This window comes from Acanthisitta chloris, unplaced genomic scaffold, assembly GCF_000695815.1.
Source record: "Acanthisitta chloris isolate BGI_N310 unplaced genomic scaffold, ASM69581v1 scaffold16947, whole genome shotgun sequence".
Taxonomy (NCBI): domain Eukaryota; kingdom Metazoa; phylum Chordata; class Aves; order Passeriformes; family Acanthisittidae; genus Acanthisitta; species Acanthisitta chloris.
Window position 1 is genome coordinate 1 of NW_008684439.1, and position 9,534 is coordinate 9,534.

The 9,534-nt window shown below is 39.5% G+C and overlaps 1 protein-coding gene across 1 annotated transcript in view; it reads left to right on the forward strand.

Moving 5' to 3' along the window:
- Positions 1-617: 617 nt before the first annotated feature.
- IFT81 (intraflagellar transport 81) overlaps positions 618-9,534 on the forward strand; it is a gene marked incomplete at its 5' end in the record, with an annotated part of 36,019 nt that continues 27,102 nt past the window's right edge. Inside the window, 5 exons of the mRNA XM_009079350.1 lie at positions 618-798; positions 3,603-3,692; positions 4,774-4,839; positions 5,156-5,266; positions 6,517-6,601. Of these exons, the coding sequence (XP_009077598.1) occupies positions 618-798; positions 3,603-3,692; positions 4,774-4,839; positions 5,156-5,266; positions 6,517-6,601 (533 nt within the window). The remainder of the gene's footprint in view (positions 799-3,602; positions 3,693-4,773; positions 4,840-5,155; positions 5,267-6,516; positions 6,602-9,534) is intronic.

The window sequence follows — 9,534 nt, forward strand, 5'->3', positions numbered from 1 at the left end:
CAGCGACTCACCTGTGCCAGGTGGTGGACAAAACCTGCCCTGGAGTCACAGCACATCTCAGTTCGGAAGGACCCACGAGGATCAAGTCCAACCCCTGTCCCTGCACAGACACCCCAACACTGCACCCTGTGCCTCAGAGCGTTGGCCAAACCCTCCCGGAGCTCTGTCAGCCTCGGGGCTGTGACACTGCCCCGGGAGCTGTTCAGGGCCCAAACAACTCTGGGGGGAGAACCTTGTCTTGACATCCAACCTGACCCTGTTCAGGGCCCAACACCTCTGGGGGGAGACCCGCTCCCTAGTACCCAACCTGATCCTCCCCTGACACAAGCTCAGGCCGTTCCTGGGTCCTGTCCCTGCTCACAGAGGGAAGATAGCTGCCCCTGCACTTGTCCTCGGGAGGAAGTTGTATATAGCGATGAGTTCTCCCCTCAACCTTCTCTTCTCCAGCTGAACAAACCCAGTTCTCTCAGCCTCATCATGAGCATTTTCTCTTTAAACAACGCGAAGAAAATCATTAGGCAAGTGGATAAGGAACATCAAAATACTGCAATTTTTTTGTCCCAGGCTAGTGTTCCCTAGCCTGAGAGTTACTGGTCTTGTCTCTGGTTTCCATGCAGGAGTGCTTTTCGCCAAGGGTTGGTTACTGGAAGCAAACCTGTAATTCATCATGTCTTGCACTGGCTGCTTCAGAGGACCAATGAACTTAGGAAAAGGGCTTACCTGGCCAATTTCTTAGTGAAATTGGAAGTGCCAGCAGAGTTTCTACAGGACGATACTGTGGCTGACATCAACAAACAGGTACCATTTTTTATTAAGGCAAATGTTTTAGATTAATTAAAGTGCCAATGGGAGAAGGAATAAATGAATCAGGGAGTTACTGCTGAGATACATGTTCAAGTGAGTTATATCAAGAGCATGTTGGAATCAAGGATGAGCAAAGATTCATAATTAAAAATAGATGTCCTGCCCACTTTTCTTCCAATAAGCCCAAAATTGTATATTAATAGGTAGCATTTAATTAAAAGGCTTTAAGCCCATCAAGTATTGGATGCCAAACAATATTCAGAGCCATGTTGATCTAGACTGATTTTTATTTCTTAATTTTCAACAGTTTTTTTCCCTATGAATGCTGAATTGCCACTTCAAACTAGCTCAGAAAATGTTACGACCAAAAGCCAATCCTAATTGTCAGTTGATTGTATGTTGTAGTCATGATAGGTGATAGTATTTGATGCCTACTATTTGTATTAGTTTTATACCACTTCTGCTTCAACCACTTATATTTCTGTGAATAAGTCAAAAACTTCTTTTCCTCGGGCTGACATTCCTACTTACTATGTTCCCACTTCCTTTGTGAGCATTAAATGTTGATTTTAGATAGTCAGACTGGCTGGGTTTGAAATGTAAAGCTTAAAATGAACCAAAGTTATGGGTTTAGGTCTGCATTATCTGAGGTACATATTTACTTACTTTTTACCCCATTTTTTGTGTCTTTTGTCCTGTAAAACCACAATGGTTTTGAGTGTTTGTAGCAGGTAACTTGATTTATTAGCAGTGCAAAGCTGAACAGTCTGACTGAGGCTTGACTAAGCCTTTTGATTTTTTGTTACCTCTAACAATATCGGATTTCTAACTTGGAATAACTCAGCAGAAGCAGCAAATAGAGAAAGGAATGCAGATTGTATGTTTTTTCAGTATGTCACAGTCTTAATATGTATAAATATGCCCCTCCATGATTTCCATTACGTAAGATGTGTTCCTTTTGGGGATTACAGTAATAGAACCATCTTATTAAACTAATACCCTGCTGATTAATTCAAAACAGAGGCTGGGGCAATACAATGCCTTGCTGCGATTTAGCATGACAATGCAAGTATTTAGATAATAATCAATTAAAGCATTTAGCCTAAATTATTTAGATAAGGCTTGCAGTTGTGCCTTTTAAGAGAAATTTCAAATACAAGAGTTTGAACACCTTGTAACATGGTCAAGTTCTATGGGTGTGTAGAATCAAGCTCAAATGCACTTTTGTAAGTCATTTTACAAGATACTCAGCACATTCTTAGTTGTGTAGTGATTTAGACACTGGATTGACTGCAGGATCTAATTTAAAAAATGAGCAACTTCAGGCATTAATCTGTTTGTTCAGAGTGTTGCTCCCAGGAATCTTTCTTCCCATGTAGGAGCCTGGGTGGTTTTTGGTCATTTGAGAGTGTCCGTTATTTCAGGTGCATGTGGGGTAGCTATAGTGAAAAGTGAGAGGCTTTCCCTTCGCTATGATCTATCAAACTGTGCTCTGCCCTTGTTTGAATCTGCCATTGCTCTTGAAATCTGTGTCCCAATAAGGAAAAGACTAAACTTCCCTTTGACAGAGATAGAGACACGCAAAGGAAAACTGCTGGACACCAGCAGTGGTGAATGAGGTTGCTCAAAGACCACCTGCTATGTTAGTTTTTGTTGAAGGACTTCCATGGTGCGTAAGTGATGTAATGTAACTCATTCCTCATTGTCCAGTTTGTGCATTCCTTAGCACACCTTTAATTGCCACTTAATCCAGCTCTTTCTCTATGATTTTATCATCCTAGTAGCCATTTTATTGCTATTTTTCTAATTCATTCCAGCTTGTCAGTGTGTGCCTGATCCTGAAACAACCGCAAGTGAACAGATCACTCTGGTGTTGGTTCCCCAGGGGTTGATGAAATAGAATTGTTGGTTCACTGCTCAGGGGTGTGATGCCTTTGTTTGAACTGGTCTTTGCTGTTGCCATTTTGTGTTCAACTTTCCTATCAACTGCTCTTTCCAGGAAGTAAAAAATGCCTTGATATTCTCTCTTTAGATGTTTCCATCTCATTGAATGGCTGTTTCTGTGGAGATTCTCTCTCCTTGTCCCTCAGTTTGCATTTCTCCAAGTTGAATCTAAATTTATTTCCTCTCCATATTTCTAAACTCTTTCTGTCCCCTGTTATTTCTCTACCCACACAGACTTTCACACTGCCTCTCAGTTTCAGATTCCTGGTGGGCAATGTACTGGTGTGGAAGTAGCACACTGTCTCCTTCTCTCTGAGTGCTGAGCTGCATCTCTCACGTCTCTGATGCACTGAGGGCACAGTTATGCAAGGTGGCACAGCTATTTCTCACGTGTTCAGTCAGGTGTGCTCTTGGCCACTCTATAAATGCAGGCCTCATTGTTTCAACCAAGTGTGTTGTTAGATCAAGCTCTTCTTTTTAGGGCCGATAAATGTATATATATGATATACACAGATTTATAGGAAGAGAGAATAATTTGTTCATATAGCCTGGTCCCTCCCAGATAACATCCTATCTCTGTTTGGAAAACAGACTGTGTATGACAAGGGAAGAGCTGAAAATACTGAAGAAATCGGGAAAGTTCTGAGTGTTCTTTCCAATGGAAGATAATGACTGTGATTTTGTATTTCTGCTTTATAAGTTGACAGACTTTTGCAATGATAAAAATGCATTTTATTCCTGTTCTCACCATATTTCTATGCCTACATTTACTGTCTGAGTAGTAAAGCAACACGTCAATGTGAAAATCCTTAGAAACAGAGCTCATTTTGCATGATTTCTGTGTCATTTTACAGTATGAAGAACTCATGGAAGCATTTAAAACCCTCCATAAGGAGCATGAGCAGCTCAAAACATCTGGTTTGTCTACTGCAGAAATAAGAAGGGTAAAAAATCACACAACTTTTATTTCATTTTTTTTCAATGTCAGCTGTATTTTTGTTGGTTTTGTGGACTCATTGCAGTGTGTAGGTCATAGAGGCCAGAGTTGGTAGGCACTGCAGCTGCCTTTTTGCAACTGTTCTCTGTTGGCAAACAGATGAGAAAGTCCTTGCTTGTGCTTAGAGCTGAGCTTTCTGCAGCAGACTGGGGACTGAGACTGCCAAGACTCTGTTCAGCATCATTTCCAAATATTAGAACTCCATTTCCTCTGAATGCAAACTCATACAAAGCCTTTTGCTTTCCTGATACGGGGTAATAACTCCAGAGTGTTGAATGAATTAAGAGCTTAAGTCAACAAAAATGATGAACCTGTCTGGCTAAGGTGTTAAATAAAGATATTTGTCCTGTTTCAGCAAGATATTTAAGTGTGTGTACAGCTTTCCAGTAGACATATAGACAAGCTAAGCAAATGTTGATATAACATCTACATTTGGAGAATTTATTTCCCTGTCTCTCATAACTATCAATCCATTTTGCCTCTTGCTGTTGTAAAATAGGACTAAAGGAGAACAACAATCAGATTTGTGTTTTAGCACAACAAGTGTTTCTTTTAACACAATTTTAATACAAAAAGTGGCAGCAAACATCACTCACATGCAGCTTCATGCAAAATGGGCTGCCAGGAAGTGAGTAATGATGGTGACATTAAGAACATATGTCAGACTGCAGCAGATGTTGATTCCATACTGATTTTGCCTTGGTGGTGTCTGTTTGTTTGTTTTTCTGTTAGAGAAATCCACCTGCTTTCCTTTTAAATGTTCACACTAATACTCAAGGATGCAGATGAGGAATGTTAGCATGAAGAGAGTGGGAACTGTGGGGGAAGTAAGAGAGAAGGGAGATTGGAATCTTGTATGTTCTGGTCGTAGATCAATAAAATTATAACCACCTCCATGTATTCAGTGAAGAATTCTGATTTTCGTATTAATTTGGATGGAATTTGGTCCATGTAATTTAGTCCAATGTAATCCATATTACATTGTAAATAAATTAATATTTCTTTATCTATTTTTTCCTGCTTTCTAGGACATCAGTGCAATGGAAGAAGAGAAGGATCAACTGGTCAAAAGAGTGGAGTGTCTTAAGAAGAGGGTAATAAGATAAGTAACACTTCCATTTCAGTGTCATAATCCTTGGCTTGCAACTCTGGTTTTGGAATGCAAACAAGGATTAAGATAAACACGCTGTATGTCTAGGAAGGAATCAAGTAACTAATTGACCTACAGGGAATCTCCCCAGGCGTTGGTCCAGAGCTTTTAAGAATCTCAAGTCCAGTCCTTTGCTGTCATTTCTGAGTAGTAACGTGGATGGAAAGGAAGTGCTAAGTGGGCTTGTGAGACATATGATCCCTTTAATGCATTTCTCAACGATCTGACAGCAACATGCACTATTTATCCACTTGCTGTAGGTGGAGACAGTACAAAATCATCAGCGGATGCTGGAAATAGCAAGACAGCTTCGCTTGGAAAAGGAGAGAGAAGAATCTTTGGCTCAACAGAAACACGAACAAAAAAATCAGGTACTGACATAAAAACATACCTGTTAAAAGAAAGAGTTGTTGATGTTTCTTTGGGAATCATGAATTAAAAAATACATCAGGAAAAGCAGGACAGAGTTGCTCCCAACCCCTGAAAATTCAATCCCATTTAAAAGATCTCTGTACATTTTAAGGGAAGAGGCTTGACCCTGCAAGCTTTGAACACCACAGTGAGGGTACTTGGCTGCCTCAGCTGCTGCTGACATCATCATTTAGCTGTCCTAGGAAACATTTCATGACTTACTGCTGGAGCACCCAAAGGAACTCTTTATGGTAGTAAGCAAATGTTTCCTGGGTCTCATTTCTATCTCTGTGCATCTGCATTGAGATTTCAGGGGCTGAGCAACACAGCAAGTATCTCAGCTATTCCCTGGGAGGGGGAATATGTGTTCAGGAGCAACCTTGGGATTTTAGACCCTGAGCTTGACAAAAATGATGTCCTGAGAAGCACTGGAAGCAGTTGACATCTGAGTATAAGTGTCAGTTTTATCCCGGACCTGTGTTGTGAGAATGAGATACTCTAATAAAATCTGTGGCCATATTGTTAAATCAACTCACCAAATTCTGTAGCCTGAAATTCAATGCTGTATTAAAAGGGGAAAATACCCCAGATTTCTCATACTGCAGTCTGTATCTGGATGTGTAATCAATGGGAATCAGAAGGCTCTCAGTCTGTTGGGTCTTTGCTGAGTGAGATCACGAGTGAAATGAGTGTGATGTCCAGCTAACTCCAGTTCTTAGTACACGTCTCTCTGCATCACAGAAACGCAAATCAGCTGTGGGTGTTTGGCAAGAAGCTTTCCAGTCTCCTCTCAGAATGGACAGTGGATTGCTGTGACAGCTCAGCTGCATTGCAGGATAAGGATTGTTAGCTGCTGCAATCCTGATGCTTGCTGCCTTTTAATTACAGAATCAGAGAATTTTGTTGTTATTGTAATGTTCAAGCCACTCACAGTTTTGGTGGAAAATTGTTTCATGAATTTCTGCCATACAGAAAGTATCACTTGGGAGAACAAGAATACTCTCCTCAATTAACACTAGGGAATCTCAAATGAGCCCAGGCCATGTGTTGAATACTTGGTTTGGCACATTCCCTTGTGAGACAGATAATCATCAGATGCTTATAGCTGCCATTTTTTACGTTTGGGATTTTTTGGTAGCCTTTTGGTTTAGTTGTTTGAACATGCGTTGCCAAGAAATGAGCTTATGTATGTCCAATTCTCTCTCAAAAGTTGTTCCATGCAGAGCAGAGGCTGCAAAGAGCTCAGCTCCAGCTGAAAGAGATGCAGCATGCAGTAGCAGATTCCAAACCTGAAAGTAAGTAATCATCCATAAAGGGTTTACACTTCTTTGGTAGAAAATGCATGAAAACCCCTTACTAGATCAGAAGTTTGGGTTTTCTAAGGTTTTATGCCTTTTGTGTTTGTAATTGGGCATTGGTGAAATACTCCTTCAACATGTTCTCAGTGAATGTACAAATGCACTGAATACTGTGTTTTATTCAGTGTAGACTTCTTTTTCTAGTTACCTTCTGTAAAACACTTGTTTGAAAAGCTTTAAGGTTTGTTTCTTATTGTTGTGCAGTTTTGTGTGGTGCCAGAAATAAAGCTATTTCCTAATTCAGCTTTTTTTATAGACCATGGACAATATATATATATATACACACATTTTTAATGTGTGATTATAAATATGTATACTAGACGTATCTATATATTGAAGCCAGTATATTTATATATTAATGTATTTGTTTATATATGGAAATACTTTGTTCTCTATGTAACTGTAGCTTCTCAAGTTGCCTGTTGCTGGATTACATTCATATCAGCAGGATTGCTGCTCCTTGTTTTCAGTGATATCTCAGTCTGCAAATAACCTCAGCAAAATAAATTACACTACTTGTGGAGTCAGTTAGTTCTGTATGATCATGGGTAACAAAAGCAGTTGGGAAGGAGTTGCAGTTATTAGAGAGATGTGTAACTAACTGTCTCCAAAGGACAACTTGATAAGCTCCAGGTTTCTGGTGATTTAATCACTTTGAAGGCATTGTAACAAGGATTAGCCTGGCAGCTTGGCAGCAGAGCTGGGAGGCAGCTTAGAACCACAGAGTCTGCTGAGCTGGAAGAGACCCATGAGGATCATGGCTTAGGGTTCAGTGTTTCAGATGTGTGTCATCTTTGGCACTTCACTTAACCCCTTTCAGTTTGTCTCTCACATCACAGGACTGAGAGAGGTTTTATGTGCTGTCCATACTGGTGTTGGGGTGGATTTGTTGGGAAATTCTCCACTGTACAGAAAGCAGCATGGCCCTTTCACAGGGCTTTGCCAGTTGCATTCTAGGTTAGTGTGGTGAACAAAATGGCGCAGAACGATGTATAAATTACTTCCAAAATGATAGAATCTGACTATTTCTGAATTTAAATTCAGTAAACCAAGTCATTGTCCTACTCCTTGAAGAACATTTACTCTTTCAGTTGCATCACACAACTGCTTTGGCAGCTCTTCTGGGTTAAAGGGTTTTTTCTCAGTCAGCACCTCATTGCTTTGTTGTTACTTTGTCATTTTAATGTAATTTTTAAATGCTGCTCATCAGCCACAGGTCCACAAGTGGAACTAAAGGAGTATCTGAACCATCTTCTTCACTCACAGGGTCCTGCAGCAGATTTTATAACTGTTCTTGTTTTGCAGTAGCTATCAGAGAGTTTATACAGCAAAGCTGTGTCAACATTTCTATTTCAGTTCCTGGGTTTTTTAAGGCCAATGGAAACTTAATGGGTTCAGTTCACAGAAGCAAAGGTAACATAATAAAAAGCCAGTAAATATATCATTTAATCATGGAGATGAAAAAAAAGTTAAAATATTTAATTTCCTTATCTTGAGTCCTGCCTGCAGGGGAAAACAAGAAGTGTTTAGATGTTCTGAAGCAAAGCTTGGAGTCATTACTTAAGAAAACTTGTGTTGAAATTTTGCCCAAACAAAGACTTGAGGATTCAGCTTTGTAATTACTTTCCCCCACTGGAGCAGCAATTACAGAATGCCAACTGTGGCTTTCTTAATCATTGAAATTAGGTATCCACAGTGCACTGGGCAGGTTCCATTTACTTTAAAAGCTTTTTTGGGCTACAGTTAGCACAATTTATTTTATTTTGAAAACGCCCTGGGCTGCAGTTTGGTACTTGAGCTGCCTCCTCATGTCAGTGTAGCTTGTGTGCTGACAGTCCACCACCTGGAATTTCACTGGAAGTTGGATACTTTACTTTGAGAGAAATTCCTTCCCTTTTTAATACTTCAGGTGGTTTTACTTCCTAAACAAGATAAAGTGTTAGAAGATGTGGTTAATGAGTAGAGGCTTTGTTGTTTGTCTCACAGGTGCTTTGATTACTTCACTTCATGATCAATTTAGGATGAAGTGCTTTAAACAAATGGAAAGGAACTCTGTAAGGAATGCAACTAGCATGTATTCAGGAATGTCATTAGCATGCAATTAGCATCAGTCTGCTTGAGCTGTGCCAAGAAAATACAGCTTCTGGTTAGTGGGGTTTGAAATCTTAGAAACAAAATATTTAGAAGACGTTGTATTTTATCATGAAAAATAGTTGATTGTTATGAGCTGTTAGCAAACAGCAAAAATTGATGGTGCTGCTTTCCATGGAACACTCCTGTTTATTTACTTCAGTTTAACTCCAGAGGGGCAGGTGCTGCTGGTAGCTCTGAGTTTGCAGTTCATGGGGGTTTGTGTTGTTGTTGTTCTGGATATGAACAGTATTTTTACTACCATTGGCCATTAGTTTGAATAACCATAGCCCAGCTCATGCTTTCTCTGCAACATTGCCATCTTTTTGCTTTGGGTGTCTCTGCTGAGGCACACACAAATTGTTAACACAAAGAAATTAACTGAATTACTGAAATTCTTGATCTCTGTCCACTTTACAGGACATTTTTTGGTCACTTTATTGACAGAAATGCGAAGAAATGGATGAGTAGCTTGGAAATATTGATGATATTTTGATACTGATCTTGAAAAAAGAATGTGTTAAGATGATTGTTGATAAACAGTAAAATGTGTAATTTATATACTTAGTAAGTTATGTAGTAATAGATTTGGAACACTGAGAACTTCAAAGACATCAGTCAAAGAAGAATTGCTTTGTAGATGTCTATTTTATTTCATTCTTGATGAAAAATAGAAATTTGGGATGCTATTATTAAATATTCCATTTGATAGAAAACATTAATATTTTTCTCATCCACAG